General features: G+C 39.4%; 1 protein-coding gene across 3 annotated transcripts in view; it reads left to right on the top strand.

Moving 5' to 3' along the window:
• Window positions 1–302: 302 nt before the first annotated feature.
• LOC126816184 (TWiK family of potassium channels protein 7) overlaps window positions 303–19,389 on the top strand; it is a 58,343-nt gene continuing 39,256 nt past the window's right edge. For 2 of the 3 annotated variants that reach the window (XR_007678252.2, XM_050542446.2), the window contains exons 1-2: window positions 2,907–3,419; window positions 7,442–7,540. Coding sequence is in view for 2 of the 3 variants with exons in the window: in XM_050542446.2 (XP_050398403.1) it covers window positions 7,513–7,540 (28 nt within the window). In the remaining variant the exon portion in view is untranslated. Of the gene's footprint in view, window positions 346–2,906; window positions 3,420–7,441; window positions 7,541–19,389 lie in introns of those variants that run through there. The other variant, XM_050542447.2, reaches the window with a different exon arrangement.

Below are 19,389 nucleotides of genomic sequence, written 5' to 3'. Positions count from 1 at the left end.
ATTATCAAAATCAGCTTACTGGATAAAGACTGAAGAATCCCAGTCAATACGTCATCCACTAATAAACAGTAGTTATATTACAGACAATAATGTGTAGTTTGTATTAATCCCAGTCAATACGTCATCCACTAATAAACAGTAGTTATATTATAGACAATTGTGTAGTGTGTATTAACACAGCTGACTGTTTTATTAAGACTGAAGAATCCCAGTCAATACGTCATCCATTAATAAACAGTAGTTATATTACAGACAGTGTTGTTATGGTTGGTAGTTCAACTGTCATAGTTTCCTTGTTATTGTTGGAAGTTCAACTGGATATTCAGGATTTAGTGGTTGTAATAAGTAAGTCTTTATTTTTTTACCCATTGTGTTCGTGACGTATAAAAAGAATTGGCACGGTATTCATTTTACATAACTGTCTTTACTTGACGTGTTTACATACACCATACACTGACCAACGTACTTATCTTATGTTTATAATGAGAGAGAGAGAGAGAGAGAGAGAGAGAGAGAGACCAAGTCATTTCGTCCGGGCTTAACATATGATTCAATTGTATTTCAATAAGGGATCACGTGGCTAAGTGGGTAAGACGCTAGCTCGCTAGCCTGGAGGTCGGGTGTTCGATCCCTTCATTGGCCGAGAAAGTTCATCCAGATGTTCCGGTGTGGTTCTCCCTTGTCAGTAATGCAGGACGTAGGGCCTGACAAGGACAGCTGTCTAGTCGTTCGGGTGGTACGAAATACCTAGGTCCCGTGTACACATTGGCGTGCACGTAAAAGATCCCTTGACAGTTGGAATTCGATATAAGAATAGCCCGTCCCGTAGTGCTTTCGCCGGGCAAAATTTCCCTCATAGCACACTGTTTGGCGTATGCCCGTCTTCATTAGCCCAGTTCGGAGCAGAACAGTAGGACATTAAACCCCATTTCATTTCATTTCATTTGTATTTCAATAATTCGCTTGCGGTTAGGGGTCTTTAGCAGTGGGAGGGAATCCACGAGTATTTTTTTTTCATCGTTTACCATGAAACAAAGCGTTACGGTTGTGCTAATAGTTTTGGATATACGAGTCTTTTTTTGATATCAAACAATATCAACACAAGTCGATAATATAAAAATATTTACTTTATCGACGGGTGTTGATATTTTTGATATAAAAAAAACCGAGTAGAATATGTTATTCTTACACGCACAAATAAATATATATAATTCTTTGGTATAGATTGAAACTGATATCCCCTAGATATCTTAGTAGAATATGAATACCGTATAATGTGTTATTGGATGATATATTGGGTGTGAGTGGGATATCTTCTGTAGAATTTGTTATTGGATGATATATATATATTGGGTGTGAGTGTGATAAATAGGGGGTTAAATATAGCATCATAAATCAGGATATAACAGCATCAGTGTGTTGCCAATATAGAGGTGAATTGATCATAGCTGCTACCGTGGTCATAGTCTATATGAATCCTATTTATCTATGAATTAAGAAGCTGTTTTACTTATATAAACTAGAAGAAATGGTAAATGTTTTCTGTTATTGATTTCTAGTCGTGTTAAACTGACTCCATGGTAATTTTAAATAATTAACTTTCTTCAACCTGTTGAACTATGTACAATATTTGTGATGTTATGGTCGTTCGGGTGGGACGAAAACCAGAAGGCTCACGAATACGTTGGCGTACACGCGAAAGTTTGCATTCGATATATACCGACTTTCTTTTTACCAATAGGCTATAGTCTGAGCTTATAATGTTGAGTTCAGCCTCGTGGTGTTTTTCCAGGTCCTCCGGTGTCCCCCCACCATGCTAAAGACCCACTGCTAAGCGAATTATTGAAATAAAATTGAACCATGTGTTAGTCCCGAAAATACCTAGTTTGTGTCGAGTGGACGTTACCCCCCCCCCTCTCTCTCTATCATGTTGAGGGAGCCACGGTGGCTGAGTGAGTAAGACTTTAGTTGGCTAACCTGGAGGTCCCGGATTTGAGCCCTGCGTTGGCTGAGAAAGTTCGTCGTGATTGTGACATCATGGTTTTGTTATTTGAAATCAGATAAACTGAAATAGGGTTACACGTCCTACTTTTCTGAACCAATGAAGGGGGGCCGCGGTGGGCCAGTGAGTAAGACGTTTTCCCTCTTGGCCGAGGAATATCATCGGGATTTCCTGGCGTGGTTCGCCCTTTTCAGTTGTGTAGGACGGAGTGCCTGGCAAGGGCCGACGTATAGTCATTCGGATGGGACAAAAACCCGGTGACTGGTGTACTCATTCTCGTGCACGTAAAAGAACCCTTGACATTTGGAATTCAAAATAAGAGTAGGTCGTAGCGCACCTGTTCGGACAAAATTTCCCTCGTAACACACTGTTTTGCGTCTGCACGTCTTCATTTGCCCATTCGGACAGAATAGTAGGGCGTTTTAATACCAATGAAGCCGGGGCGCAACTTTGTCTAGTTTCAATCTCGCCAATTCGGTTGGAATTTGGATGTGTTATCATAAACTAGTTTAGAACTATAAGTAGGTGTATTTTGAAGGGTGTGTTATATACCCACAGTGTTGGCGTAGGCTATTTACCGTGTCAAATTCTCATATAACAGCTGCTAATTTCTTACAGTTCATATCAGACACATATTGGTAGCTGGGTTATAAAACATGACAGCTATAAGGCTACATCACGACAACTTGTATGATGGGTTAACAAAGGTAGCTATATGTAGTAAGACGGAGCAATAATCTGTTAGTGGTATTTACTAATTGGATAGACTAACAAACTATTATCTAAGCTTATGGTAAACATCTACGATATTTAGGCGACACTTCGAAGAACGTTCGCTCAATGTGAGACACATATACATAGACAAACTATATAAGAAGAAACCCGAGGTACAAAATCAGCGGTTGTCCTTCCAGAGGTTTAGAGTTATCTTGCGAGCTGTGTATTTTATTAATGAAACTGTATTCGTGGATAGAGAAGTAACTGACTGACTTGACTGAGTCTTGCGAGCTCTGTATTTTATTATCGATAGTGTTCGTGGATAGAGTAGTAACTGACGGACTTGACTGACAGCTAACTTTGTGAACGGTTTATTTTATTAATTCTTGTATGGCAGTGTTCGTGGATAGCTGACTCGGCTGAGACAGTTATAACTGACAACTCACTACGACGGGTGTTTGCGGAGTCAAGAACTTGACCCTTTATGTTGACAATCTTTTAATGAGTTTTAAAGTTTAAAGCAGTTGTGTTTTTTTTATCTGGCAAGCTGTGAATTTGTTTAATGTATCTGTATGTCAGTTGTTTTTATTTCGCGGGGATTATCTGGCAAGCTGTGAACTTTATGGATAACCAATAATATGTATTGAGGGAAATTAAACGTGTTAATATTATATATAGGAATCGATTTATAGCATTTAAGGTAAGCAAAATATCTGTATGTCCTGTCAATCAAAGGGATGGGGGACAATGGTTTAACGCGTGTGCCTTTGATCAAATAAGTCAGGTCATACCTCGTGGGTTTTCTCCGGATTCTCCGATTTCCTCCCACTGCTAAAGACTCCTACGTGCAAGCGAATTATTGAAATACGGTTGAACCATATGTTAGTCCCAACGCAAAACGACCTATTTTGTGCCGATTGAACGTTAAACCCCATTTTTCTCTGCAGTCAAAGGAAACTATAGCAATCAATGCAATATGATAGTTATGTGTATTTCTATCTCCAGTCAAATAACGGAAAGTCTATAGTAAGCAATACAGTTTGATAGCTATGTGTATTGCCCAAATAAATGGAAAGGAAATGGGGTTTAGCGTCCTCCTCAACTACATCAACCGAGCTAAAGAAGACAGGTATGCACCAGGTATTTGTGTTATGAATATACCTGGACATCTCTCTCTCTCTCTCTCTCTCTCTCTCTCACCAAGGGAAACCACACCAGAAAACCTTGAGGTACTTTCTCGGTCAACACAAGGACAGCTCTCCACCCCCTCTCTCTCTCTCTCTCTCTCTCTCTCTCTCCAAGGGAAACCACCCCAGAAAATCTTGAGGTACTTTCTCGGCCAACACTAGGACAGTTCTCCTCTCTCTCTCTTTCTCTCTCTCTCTCTCTCTCTCCCCCTCTCTCTCTCTCCAAGGGGAACCACACCAGAAAATTTCGAGGTACTTTCTCGGCCAACACAAGCAGCGAACTGTCGATCTTAAGGTTACCTAATTAGCGCGATACTCTCTGAGCCACCAGATAACAAGGAATTAAAATGAAAACGAAAAGCCACAAAGACTATCAATGGGTTAAATAAGCTACAGTCTTTTGTCTTGATTTGGTTTTTCTGTAACTACACTCGTCTTCAACGGCATATTAGAGATTCCGAGTGTACCTTATAATGTGAATATTTATAGAGCGCTATTCCAAACAATCAATATGCTCATAACAATGCGAATATTTGTAGAACGGTATTCCACATATAACGTATATAAAAATTTATTTTGTTATCTTTGGCAGTTATGTGTTAGTCTAATCGTCTTTATCTTCATACATCCGAGTATAAATATAACGCGAGTTTTTATAAGTTTATCATTTAAAGAAACCTATTGAATTTCCGTTAATTGCTTTTAGAGTTATGATCCTTGTTTTCCATGTAGAAGCTTGTGAACGCTCTGGCGACAAAAGTTGTCATCCGATCTATTTGAAATTTAAGTTCATTATTCAAATGAAAAAGTCAATTTCCGTTAAATATTGCTATAAAGATATGGCACTTTTTCAAGATGAAAAATCTTGCAAACACTGTTAAAGAGTTAACACTCTTGCTCACTTTGTGAAAACATTTTGAATGCTTTAACAGACAATGTCATTATCTAATCTGCTTTTGAATTAATGTTCTTTGTATATAGGACTAAGACTAGTAATTATTTCCCCTTATTTCGAGTTATAAATAGACAATTTTTCCCTTAATTTTTTCTCCCCTCTTCCTGCATTTTTGGGTTGACTTTTTGGTCTAGAATTGGAGAAAGAGATCAAATTTGCAGTTTCATAGCAGTTTTGGGTAATACTGATGAAATTACAGAGCAATCATTGTGTCAGAAGTGAGATTTTCACCCCAGTCAACTTCAAATCCGCGTAGCAAAAAATCTAAATGGTCAACCCCCTACAAAATTATGATGAGAAGATTGCCAAAAGTTGTCCCCATTGTGCCTATAAAGATTGGAACCAACGGAATGTTGAGCAAAAAGCTACAGCCTGTGATGTTACAGCCATTTAACATTGAAGTCAATGGGCAAATAATTGCTAGTCTGAGACCATAACAATTGCAACAGTTTCTGGTAATTATTTAGAGTTACTGCCCTTGATTATGTTGTGAACAGGTCGATTATATTATACGATATAGGGTTTTTGCTTCCCTGATTATTTGCATAAAGATTGACAATGCGACATTCTGCCCGCCTGGCTATGCGGGTAGGTGGGATGGGTATATTCCTTATACTATAGTAGCTGATTTGGTTTACTTCTTGTTGCTATAGTGACGGGTGGAATGCGAAGAGGGGAATTTGGTCCGTACACCGGCGTTAATTTTGATTTATTATGTTTCTCTTTTTGTTCTATTTTTATTGCGGGGTAGGGTGGGTGGGATGTGGACAAATGGTTATCGCGTTCTCGTTGGATCAGAAGGTCTGTCATTGAGTCAAGTGGCGTGGTGTTTCGATTCCCCGCTTGTATGTGACAGGGAGTAGGGTCGCCCGTCCAATCTCCTGGGGTTTCTCCTGGTCCTACGGTTTCGCCCACTACTAAAGACCCACAAATGAAGTATTGGTATGAAATTGTTAGTCCTGAAATGACTACCCCCTCCCTCTCTATCTCGCTCTCTCTCTCTCTCTCTCTCTTTTTCTTGGACGGAGGGCCTGACAAGGACAGCTGTCTAGTCGTTCGGATGGGACGAAAAACCGAGGTCCCGTGTACACATTGACGTGCACGTAAAAGATCCCTTGACAATTGAAATTCGATATAAGAGTAGGCCGTAGTGCCGCTGGCTGGGCAAAATTTCCCTCATAGCACACTGTATGGCGTATGCCCGTCTTCATTAGCTATATAGCTCAGTTTGGAGCATAACAGTAGGACGTTAAACCCCATTTCATTTCATCTCTCCCCCTCTCTCTCTCTCTGTCTGTCTCTCTGGTGTAGCTTTAACAGTATATTGCTAGCTGTATTTTAACGTCGCACAGTTTTTCTTCTTATTGTAGTAATGTAAGACTTCAAATTTCCTTCGTTTATTTCTGTCGATTTATCTGTTGTTTGTCTGTCTGTTAGATGCAATAGCTTAGTAACATATCATACAATACGTATTTGACATATCCAGGTCAAAATCTGAATCCATGTGAGATGGACGTATTAGAAGGTGACGTGTACGAAGCAGAGTATGCTCACTGTTTCTAGAGGGGTGATTTTCCTCTGATGCAGTGATGTTCCCGACAGTTCTTGCGATATGATGCTTTCATCCGTAATGTATTTTATTTACTTTTTTAGGCCGCTGTGGTCCGTATACCTTTCTGCTTCAAGTGACATAAAGAAAACATTTTGACGCCATTCTCGTGGTTGTCAGACCCATTCTTCAGTAAAGCGGTTACAGCCTTTCAATTTCGGGCCCCTTTGTCTCTAACTAGAATGTTATTTAAAAGTATATAAATGGCCTGGTCTAAAGGCGGGTGACTTTAGGGTATATGGAGTATTTAAATGAAATGAAATGAAATGGGGTTTAACGTCCTACTGTTCTGCTCCGAGCTGGGCTAATGAAGACGGGTATACGCCATAAAGTGTCCTCTGAGGGGAATTTTGCCCGGACAGCGGCACTACGGCCTACTCTTATATCGAATTCCAACTGTCAAGGGATCTTTTACGTGCATTCCAATGTATACACGGGACCTCGGTTTTTCGTCCCATCCGAACGACTAGACAGCTGTCCTTGTCAGGCCCTCCGTCCTGCATCACTGACAAGGGGGAACCACGTCGGAAAATCTGGAAGAACTTTCTCGGCCAATGCAGGGATCGAACACCCGACCTCCAAGCTAGCGAGAGAGAGAGAGAAATGGGGTTTAACGTCCACTCGACACAAACTAGGTCATTTCGGGACTAACATATGGTTTAATTTTATTTCAATAATTCGCTTGCGCGTAGGGGAGGAAACCGGCGGACCCGGAGAAAACCCACGAGGTTGGACAGGCGACCCTACTTCTTGTCACGTACAACTGGGGATTCGAAACCACGCCAGCCGACTCAATGACAGACTTTATGATACAGCACGCTAACCATTCAGCCATCCAACCCCCCTCCAGGCTAGCGAGCCAGCGTCTTACCCACTTAACCATCGTGATCCCCATGGAGTATTTAGTTGGAGCTAGTATCCAAGTGGATTTAAATTGTCGACTTTTTAATTTTCTTCCCTTTTTTTTACAGGAATGGAGAAGTTTTGACAATAATTAGGTCAACCGAGTTTTCGTCGGATTCTGGAAACTTAAAAAGTCAAGATGGAGGATTACACTGAATACGATGAAGGTAAGAGTTAAGTTCCATAGTAAAATATCCAATTGACGTAAACGTAAGCCGTCGACAGAAGCCTGGGGCGCCCCGTTTAAAGATACATGTACGTTCCGAGAAAAGTATTTGTCGGGTGGTTATTTCCAATAAAAGTATGGCAATTTTGGTATATTTGGAAAATAGAAATATCCAATCTTACTAGAAAAATACTGGAGTCCCTAAAAAAACACCCATGGAGCGCATACAGGACAAAAATGTAAGGGTTTCCCTAATCGACAGCCCGACGATTAGGAGTGTCTGCACGCGTGACGTCGAAGGTTGCACTCGGAGATTGAGCGCTTGATGTACATGTTGTTAAACTTTATGAAGAGTTAGACGTACAACACTTTCTGAGATAAAAATCACGGAAAAAGACGCGGACAGTGGATAATCCGAGAATTTAATTAGGCTTCGATATTTGTAATAAATACTCAGCGATTAAAGACAACATCGTCTTGTGTATGCAATGAATTCTCCTCCGACTTCAAACCCGTTTGCTAGGTACCGAGAGAGGTAAGTCACGTGACATAAACATGACCTCTTTTGAGTGATTTTTTTTATAGCCAGGGTATTCCCTGACAATTGTAATGTTTTGAGAAGGATTTTGAAGCAAAATTATGAAAAAATTAATTAGTTTGAATATGTTGTTACTCCAAATATATCATCAAATCATACATTTTATACCCGTGAATGTATCTTTAAAGGACGATCATACGGTCTACGTTAAAAGCGCGCCACATTCACTCGCGATCACGTTACCACCTGAAAAGTATGAAAGCATGACGCAAAGCGTAGCTAGCTAGCTACGACTTCTAGAAGGATTTGGTAACGTAGTGGAAACTGTCAGTCCTGGAGATTGTCGCCATGAGCTACCCTGCGAGCTAAACCCGCCTAAATCTATTTGTTAAGGCCAGCGCAATTTTTGTTAAGGTCATTGAGATGTAAATAAGGTTAGGGTGTGTGCTGGTTGGCGAGATTGTAGGTTAGGGTAAGCACTGGGGCTGGGTCCATGTTTAAGGTTAGGGTTGGGATAAGTGCTAGTCCTGTTTATCTCGTGACCTATAACGAATAATTGAGCCGGCCATATCATTTAGCACTAACCGCCAAAGCTCGGCTATAGGCAGACCTGTTATTATTAGGGCAGCTAGATTCGCACTTTACCATATCTAAGCTACGATCTATATGTTTGACGTTGTCTGAACGACGTTTTCATGTTTACGAATAGTGTCGAAAAACGCATTGGAAGCATCTTCCATTTGAGAGTGGGCACAAAATTTGTAACCTCCTTGATGAACAAACATGAAATGGGGTTTAACGTCTTACTGTTCTGCTCCGACAGGGCTAATCAAACGGGCATACGCCATACAAAAAACTACGAGGGGGAATTTTCCCGGACAAAGCGGCTACGGCCTACTCTTATTTCGAATTACAGCTGTTACGGTTTCTTTGAAGTACACACCAATGTGTACACGGGTTCTCGGTTTGTCGTACACACCAATGTCCTTTGCCAGACACCCCACCCTGCGCCACGGAAAGGTGGGTCTCGCCGGAAAATTCCGCTGAACTTTCTCGGCCAACCCCGGGATTGACCTGATGAACCAAGTAGGATGTACCCACTGACACTCTGTGCTCACGGTGATATATCGCACGTTGTCATTTAAGTTATATTTATAACACGGCTTTAATGAGTTAACAGGTTTAAATATCGAGGCCGTAGGCCGAGATGTTAAACTTGTTAACGAATGAAGCGTGCTATAAATGACTTGTAATATTGAAACCTGCTCAACATGCTTGTTGTTATTGCACAGAAAACCCACCCCACTTCTCTATATGATTTCTACTAAAACTAGGGTAAACCAGCAAAAGAGTGCAATAACACTGAACATGTCTGGTTATTGCACGGTTAAACTCCACCCAATCTACTAGAGGGAAAACAATCTGCTTATTCAACGAAAAGAACAAGGGAAGATTTCCCGTCCATGTTACAATTACAAAATAATGCACGGCTTTCGTTCTCCGTTCTCGAGACGTCATAAATAACCACCTACCCACGTCAAAAAACGAACCTAATATTCACACAAGCAATTTAAATTCAATGCATAGATTTGTTTTAGACTAGGTTTCATGGGACATGTTTTTTAATCCTTTACATTGTTTGCGTGCTAAATATAAACGGCTGGAAATCAAAAGGTGCAGACTATTTGTTTTGTTTGTGAGTTTTTCCTTCTTGTTTATTTTTTTTAAAAAGTTTCTAAAGAAAAGGAAACATTCCTTTCAAATAATAACAAAACCAGATGCATCAAAGGCATGCTGGTAATATAAGTGCATTTCGTGCACATAACTGAAATAAAATGAAATAGGGTTTAACTTCATAGTTTTCTGCACCGTGCAGGACGGAGGGCTTGATAAGGACAGTTGTCTAGTCGTTCGGATGGGACGAAAAATCGAGGTCTCGTGTAGACATTGGCGTGTGGACATAAAAGATCCCTTGGCCGTTGGGATTCGTTAGAAGAGTAGAACGTTAAACCCCATTTCATTTCATTTCTTTTCTGCACCGACTGGGCTAATGAAGACGGACATACGCCATGCTGTGTGATATGGGGGCAATTTTTCCAGGACAGTGGTGCTACGGTGTACACTTTAGTTTGAATTCCAGCTGTCAAGGATTCTTTACGTGTGCGTGAACGTCATTGTGTACACGGGACCGCGGTTTTTCGTCCCACCCAAACGACTATACGTTTATTCTACATCGCTGACAATGGGGATCTTGCAGCGCCTTGGCGCAGGGCCGAGAGCCTGGCAAGTAGAAAGCGTCTCTTTATCGAATTCTAACTTCCAAGGTTTTTTTTAGTGTACATTTGGCATAGTTGTGTCATCCCATCCGAACGAAGGGGGGGGGGGGGCGAATGGTTAGCACAATCGCGCTGTATCATACGGTCTGCCATTGAGTAAACTGGCGGGGTTTCGATTCCCCGGTTGTACGTGACAAAGAGTAGGGTCGCCTGTCCAACCTCGTGGGGTTTTTCCGGTTCCTCCCACTGCTAAAGACCCCTACGCGCAAGCGTACTACTGAAATAAAATTGAACCATGTGTTAGTCCCGAAATGACCTAGTTTGTGTCGAGTGGACGTTAAACCCTCTCTCTCTCTCTCTCTCTCTCTCTCTCTCTCTCTCTCCATCCGAACGACTAGACGATGTTCCTTGTCAGACCCTCCGTCCTGTACCACCGACAATCAGGCCCGTAACTAGTTTCGCGCCCCCCCGCTGGGAAATTTTTTTAGACCATAGATACCGGTATACGTTGTCCGTCAATATTACAGCATCCCAAGAACACGCCCCCCCCCTCCCCTCGTTGCTCTGAGCTAGTTACGACCCTGCCGACAATCAAAAAACCAGACTGAAACATCACCAAGAACTTGTGCCACCAAAACATGGATCGATCCCTGTTTTTCTTAGAAATGAAAAGAAATAGGGTTTAACGTTCTACTATTCTGCACCATGCGGACTATCATGGAGTGCATACGTTAACACCACACTCGAACCCGCGACAGCATAGTTAATGAGCCATTACGTTACTCAATGGTTCACCGTGACTCTACAAGGAATCGGATGAATATCGTTGTACCCTGACAGGATGCAGAATAGCACACGCGCCCTCATGCCCTGACATGATGCAGTGCCGTACAATATGTATACCTTGTCTCTCAGTCTTTGTAGTATTTGTATAAAGGGAGGTAATCAGACTTCACGCCATGCAACATAATGAATATTATTATGCTTCAACTCAGACAAAACAATACGTGAATACCATAGATTATTGTTATTTATTTCACGATGCACTGCAGTACATAACTATGTCTTGGAGTATTTGTTTATGTAGACTAAACGCGGCGCTACATAATAAATATTACTGTGCTCTCAACACAGATAAAACAATACGGGAACACCATAGATTATTGTTATTTATTTCATGATGCAGTGCAGTACATAACTAAGACTTCACGCGGCGCTACATCAAAAATATTACTATACTTCAACTCCGATAAAACAATACGTGAATTATGGTGATATATATGAATACCATAGATTGTTGTCATTTATTTCTTGTTGCTGTTTGTTTTTGTTGTTTAGCTAAGGATATTATCTTGTCCATTACTCTTCGTTTTTCTAACTGTTCTCCATTATATGGTAAATAATGGTAAATATATTTTTACGCGTACGTCAACATCAAAGGGTAACGTCACATCTGTATATTAAGTGTAGTTTTATGGTCGAGTGCGATAGCACGAGGGCTATATGTATATATTACGCAATGTCTTGCACGAGACCTTTAAACAACTTAAAATACAGACACTATCCAGCACGTGCATTTCAATGAAATACGTCACGCGGGTCCAATATTGCAACTAGTATAAATAATGTACGTTTGACACATTGCCCGTACCATTATTCGAAATAATCGTACGCCAACCTCAAAGAATGGCGTCACATCTGTATTTAAAAGGAATTTAATAAAGTGTTACTTTGGTTTGACGTCATATTCGAGCAGGGGGTTGGGTGGTCTAGTGGTGACCTTTAAAACGATTATTCTTAAAATTCCATGTTCGCCATTTCATTAAATTGTTATCCACTAGAAACTACAATATTATTGGAATATCAGTCCAAAAATTCTTTAATTTGTTCAGTATTTACAGAGAGAGAGAGAGAGAGAGAGAGAGAGAGAGACAGAGCGAGAGAGAGAGAGAAAAAGATGGGGTTTAACGTCCAATATGGTTCAATTTTATTTCCATAATTCGCTTGCGCGTAGGGGTCTTTAGCTAACCATTCATCCATCCTATTTACATAGATATGATTTTTTGAAAATTTGTCAAAACCAACCAGTACCACTTTTAATTTCCGCTGTTGGTAGCCATTTTTTAAAATTTATTTTGGACCTAGAAATTTACTCAAATGGGTCGCAACGCATATAATAGGCCTAATGTACATGTATTATGAATGTATATAAATTGATTTACATTCAATCCTTTCTGTTTTACTGTAATTTCTACACACACGAAAAAAGTCTCAATCGAATGACACTCTCTAGCGCCTGGTTATTCCAGTCTACATCGATAGCTTTTATTGCGCATGCAGCTGTAAAAGATAAGAATATGGCGGCTCGGTTTGCCATGACTTGTGGAATATGTTTAGCCTCGTTCTTCCAGTCCCCTGTTACAAATGACACTGAAACACATTATGGTACATCTTTTCCCGGTAAGATCACAACATCAATGTTAACTTAAATTGACAAATAATTCGTCTTTTTAATGTCGAAAACTTTAGATGATATTGAATTAAAGACTTAACTACTTTAATGTTAGTATTTTAAATGCTAAATAATCTGAATGTATTTGAGCGCGGAATACACCGTGAAAAATTTGATGCCAATACAATAGTTTTCCATTCCTACAACATATTTATTCCTGAACATTAGAACATTAACGCCTTTGTTAAATCTGATACTAATTGTAAGCCTGTATACAAACCCGGTATAATAATTTCGATAAATTGATTCTTTTTAAAGAACACCCCGCTGACAAAATGGTTTAATTAATCTAGAAATAATCCCAATAATCTTTTTTTATAATCCCATGGATTAGTGTATACCATATGACGAACGTCATTATAAATAATGCCCAGGGCATTTAAACAGCTTTTATTATTAACGGATTATTTGTTGGTGGGGAATTTCCCTTCGATGTCATAGTTAGGTGGTATTAACCTACAAGTAAGAGTAACATATGCTACCGTATTTGTTTTTAAAACCAGGGTCCATTAAAGATACATTATGGGAGATTAGATAAAAAGCTGTCAGTTCTCACTATAATGGTTAAAACCTAAATAATGTAAAGAAAATTTGCTGAACATTTCAGTCAAATTGCTCCACTGTGAACCGAGAATTTAACGATTGCGTTTTAGGCCTAGCTTTGAACATCATTACTAAAATCGGTACGATGAAAACCAAGTCTCGATTATCCATTTCCGGATTTAATCATCAATGAGCGTTGAGCAGCAGATCGGATTCCAATCTTGTAAATATCTCAGGCTAGCGATGACATCGAGAGTTGATTATGGTCTGGATAAGTTAATTAATGTTATTTAATAATTGAGTTAAAATTTCAGACACAAATAAAGACCTGCAATATAGGTAGATTTAGCTCTTGTTTAATGTATGCTTAATAACTTAAACATACATTATACAAGAGCTAAATCTGCCTATTGTAGGTCTTTCTTTAGGCCTGAAATGTTATATAAGCTATTAATTAGACATTAATTAACATATCCAGGCCATAACCAACTCTCGATGTCAACACTAGCCTACGATATTTGTTGGATTATGATCCGATTTGCTGGATAACTTTCCTTCTCGCTTTAACGATTAAATGGATAATCGAGACTATAATTTTTGTCGAACCAACTTTAGTAATGATGACCGAAGCTATGCGGAACTTTCGGTCACTTATTTCTCGGTTCATAGTGGATCAATTTGACTGAAATTTTCAGCAAATTGCCTTTACATTATTTAGTTTTTAACTATTATAGTGAGAACTGCCAACTCGTTATCTAATCTCCCATAATGTATCTTTAATCCGACTCTGTGTTTGTATTTGCATTAACCATTAACATTTTAGAGATATCAGATATATTTAGACGGTTCTTCCGGTGATACGAAAATCCGTGGTCCCATGTACACAATGACGTACACGTAAAAGATCCCTCCTCGACAGTTGGAATTCGATAGAATAGTAGGACGCCAAACTCCATTTCATTTCATTTATACAAAATTAAACATGTACACATTGACGTGCACGGTAAAGAACTCTTGTCAGTTGGAATTCGACGAAAAGTAGGCTGTAACATCGCTGTCCTGGCACAATGTCTCCCATAGCACACTGCATGGCGTGTGCTCCTTTACGTTATCCCTTGTGGTGAAGAAAAGTGGGAAGTTCAACCCCATTTCGGGACTGTAGGTTTTATCTTTGAAGGGCATTTAGTGAACGGGGTATATAATAAACAGACAACTTTATGGATAACATTCACTAGGTTTATTAACTGCAACGTTTCAATGAGGATACTCTCACCGTTATCAAGCAATGATGTAGGTTTTATTGCCGGATGGAGGCAGACCACCATTAATTTCTCCATTGACTCCAATGTTAAATCAGTTGTGTTCTACATGCTGTAACCCATTCCCTAAATTTCGTTGAGAACTTCGCTTTACAGCACAGCAAGTATGACATCATGGGATCATCAGAGTACTAAATTTGTATGAGGTTGACCACCAAAATTTCAATTCACTGAAATTCATAGCAGACTGGGGTCAGAATATCATGTCCGTGTTAGTGCAAAAACAAAACAAAGCCTCTTTACTCCTTGTAGTCTTCCGCCTTAAAAATCTCAATCTGACACCAAACCAGGCAGAAAATAGAAATTCAATGCCTCTTCATCAATTCTACACCAAAAAGTCAATAGAGATAAGCATGCAAAATGGCAGGAAAGGAGGGAGAAAAATATATCTAAAAATAGCCGGCACTACAATTTGTGATATGGAAAATTAATGGTGGTCTGCCTCCGGATAAGCATGCAAAATGGCAGGAAAGGAGGGAGAAAAATATATCTAAAAATAGCCGGCACTACAATTTGTGATATGGAAAATTAATGGTGGTCTGCCTCCGGATAATACTACAGGTAAAAGTGACTTACCTCCCTTTATATTAGTTATCAAATACTACATTAATATTCATTTATCATTCGGCACATCATACGTTATTATAAATCATGTACGTTATTCATAGAGAATTTAACGCTTCATATATTTCTGGATACATTTGTAATCAAAAACAGCAAAACAGACAATCTGTCATTATAAAAATTGTATGTCAGATCCTTTATAATATTTGTTTTACATGATCTTGAAAATGTAGGATTAGACACAAAGGTGGCGATCCTAAGTGGTTTAGAAGTCGAGATTTTGGTAGATATAGATGTTTGCATGGCCGAAGTCATGAAGATGCAAAATGGCCGCCATTATATATTTGGAAGAAGTGGCGCATATCAAAAATGAAAAGTTATTCCTAACCGTAAACCAAACCAAAGACCTAGCCCTAAGCCTTACCAAAACAATTAACCCATGATCCTCGACAACAATCACGTGTCCTAACAATGTTTACATTTCGTGACCTTGAGGAAATCTGCAAGTGGCCTTAATATTTAGATCTGACATAGTATATAGCGTTTGTCAATTATCCATCTCAAACCGGGGCCATGGTGGAGTTCGGGTGTTCGATCCCTGCATTGGCCGAGAAAATTCATCCAGATTTGTCGGCGTGGTTCTCCCTTGTCAATGATGCAGGACAGAGGACCTGACAAAGACAGCTGTCTAGTCGTTCGGATGGGACTGAAAACGGAGGTCCCGTGTGCACATTGGCGTCCAGGTAAAAGATCCATTGACAATTGGAATTCGACATAAGAGTAGGCCGTAGTGCAGCTGTCCGGGCAAAATTTCCAGTATGCCCGTCTTCATTAGCCCAGTTCGGAGCAGAACAGTAGGACGTTAAACCCCATTTCATTTCGATTCATTTCCATCTCAAACCTGACCCTATACTGCCTGACTACAGTATCAGGGAAAGGACACGACAAAGTATGATATTATCGCATGATTCTTGTAACATTGTGTTATCGACTTTCTACAAGATACATTAATATATAATGTTGCTGGCATATTTGATGAATTCATCACATCATGCAAGAATAAATAATTATAAATAATGTTTTAAAAAAACGTTTAGGAACAATATCGATCAATGTAACCTTTGTTTTTCCTAATAATGAAATATTTTATTCTTCTCATCTGTCTGTTAATCCAGAAATGCAAGCGTAGATCAAACGTTAGTTAGCTTTGTTATTTTTTTGAAATGGTGGCATTGTAAATGCGTCTCTTAAATCAATAGCATTGCTATTCACATCCACAGCTAATAACGTTTTGTTTAAAGCGAGAATTTCAAATTTTCTAAGAAAGTCAAAACATAATTATTTCTATGTCTTTTGCTCAATAGGTTATCAAATCACTATTATACGATCATGGGCATTATTTCCCACCCTTAAAAATCTATGACACAGGAAATAACAACACAATTACCTCCCCTGTTTTGCTATTGACAACATGGGGAAGTCATTTTCCAACGTTGGAATTTGAAGTTAAAAATGATATTTTTGCCAATTTCTCAGCTGGCAATAACGAATTATAGGATTAATAGGATTATTCTTTAACAAGGTAGGACTGTTTATGGATACCATCTATTTTAAGGCTTTATTTTAAAACATTTTAAAAATATAACTTGAAAATTTCCAATTGCAACTTTAAACCACTTCTTATCGAGGGGTTGCATGGCTGAATGGTTAGCACGTGTGCGCTGTATCATAAGGTCTGTCATTGATTCAACTGACGTGGTTTCGATTGACTGGTTGTACTTGACAACCTCGTGGGTTTTCCTCGGGTCTTCCGGTTTCCTCCCACTGCTAAAGACCTCTACGCGCAAGCGAATTATTGAAATAAAATTAAACCATATGTTAGTCCCGAAATGACCTAGTATGCACGAGTGGAAGTTAAACTCTCTCTCTCTCTCTCTCTCTCTCTCTCTTTTGCACGCGCGCCAATTCTTATCAGATTATAAATATGTTAAAATATACAACATGATATCACGTTAAAGATACATTATGTAAGATTTAGGTAAAGAGCTGACCATTCTTGCTTTATAAAAGTTCAAACATAGACAATGAAAAATGCATATATTACAAATTTCATTCAAATTACGTTATTCTCAGCCAGGTTATCACTGTTTGTAGTTTTGACGAGATGTGTGCATTGATTGTTTATTATCGTAACCACGGTACTGTTATATTGGACATTTAGCTTCTCCATTTTTAGATTAAAACATTAAATGGTCGAACTGTTCTAATCTATTTAAGATCTCGATCATCCGATGGCATCAAGAGTTGATTGTGATCTTGTCCTATAATTAAATGTCTAATTAATAGCTTATATAAGATTTGATGTCTAAAGAAAGACTAACAAATGAAGAGTCCCGGGGAAGAACGATCTAAGTCACTTTTTCAACGAACCCCAGTTAATGGCGCCATCTGGTAGCAAATTGTATAAGCATTCTGTGGAACAATCAATTTCAGGTAAAAACGATCGGAGTCACATTGAACCAAGGCCCGTCTGAAATGGCCTCCCGGACAAATACAAGTCCATCGTATTTATTTGACCTTAATTTGGCTGAAAAGTGGAAGTCAGTTGTAATACTGGTAATTATGATTCGTATTAAACGTCATTTTCAAGTTGTAATTAAACCCACCCGTTGTTCTATTCGCTCGTCCAAAAGTCTGGTTTGCCTTTTATGCGAAAAGACAAAAATGTGACTTAGATCGTTCTTCCCCTGGACTCTTCAAATGCATATTTAGCCCTTGAATAATGTATGTTTAAGTTTGCTTGATGTATAATATCATAAAATCTTTGATGGTCTCATTCTACTAGGTTACCGGAGCCAGGATGGCTTGCTAAAGCTTAGCCCACAACCAGCTGTACATGCTACTACGGGCAGACTACGGGGGAAATTATAGTAAACCCTTGCGTGAGACTTACTGGTCACTTGCGTGTGTTCGGCACCGTAGAAGATCGCAAACCGTAGAGACTTTTGGTCCTGCAGATATAAAAATTTTCACCCGGTTTCTTGCAGCTCAATCTGATTAAAACACAGATCCAATTTCGTTTCGTCCTTTTTAGTTCAAAATTTCGATTTTTCTTGTCTTTACTACACTTGGATCTGGAAGACTTGTTATTTAACTCGTGTTCTGCTTGAAATGAGGGGTCAGGCAATCAAATGGTCTGTCGAATCGAGCGTTTGACCTTTTTGGCGCGGAACTGTGGGTAGACATTACCAGCGATAGAAATCAAAACAAAGCAAAAGTAGATTTTAAAAAGCATGGCGGTCGCTAATTGGTTAACCGAATGACTGAGGTTATCTGGTCAAATTTCGCTTGCTTGATACCTGACGTCATAGAACGTGAACTCCCACTATAACTTGTTAGATCTACATGTAGTGTAGGCCATCGAAAGTATAAAAAACGAAACGAAATATAGATCTATATTTTAATTAGATTGCCTGCAGCTGGTCTGAGAGCTACCAAACCCTACGACTCGTGCGTGTCAAAACACGTAGGGTGGCTTGTGAGTTAGGCTTAATCTGGCCTCCCGTTTTTGATACCTGCGTTGAGCGAAAAAGTTGATCGGGATTTTCCAGCGTGGTTCCACCTTGTCAATGATGCATGACGGAGGGCCTGGCACGGGAAAACGTATAGTCGTTCGGATGGGATGAAAAACCCGAGGTCCCTTGTACACATAGCTTACATTTAAAATAAACCATGGCAGTTGGAATTCGATATAAGAGTAGGTCGTAGCCCCGCTGTCGGGTAAAATTTCCCTCAGACTACACTGTATGGCGTATGCCCGTCTTCATTAGCACAATCGGCCGAAGCAGAAAAGTTGGTCGTTAAACCCTATTTTGTTTTCTACTAGGATGTGGGTTAAAAACGATCAGTCGTCCCTGACGTAAGATAAAGAGCATATAGCTCTAAATGTTCGAACCTTAAAATGAAATGAAAATAAATGGGGTTTAAAGTGCCACTGTTCTGACCTCAACCTTCAAATAGACGAAAATGTGTATATAATGTGATATGCATTCATTTTATAAATTCTATTATAATTTTTAATCAAGTATGTTGGCAATC

Source organism: Patella vulgata, chromosome 3, assembly GCF_932274485.2.
Source record: "Patella vulgata chromosome 3, xgPatVulg1.2, whole genome shotgun sequence".
Taxonomy (NCBI): domain Eukaryota; kingdom Metazoa; phylum Mollusca; class Gastropoda; family Patellidae; genus Patella; species Patella vulgata.
This window is presented reverse-complemented; position numbering and strand designations above follow the sequence as displayed.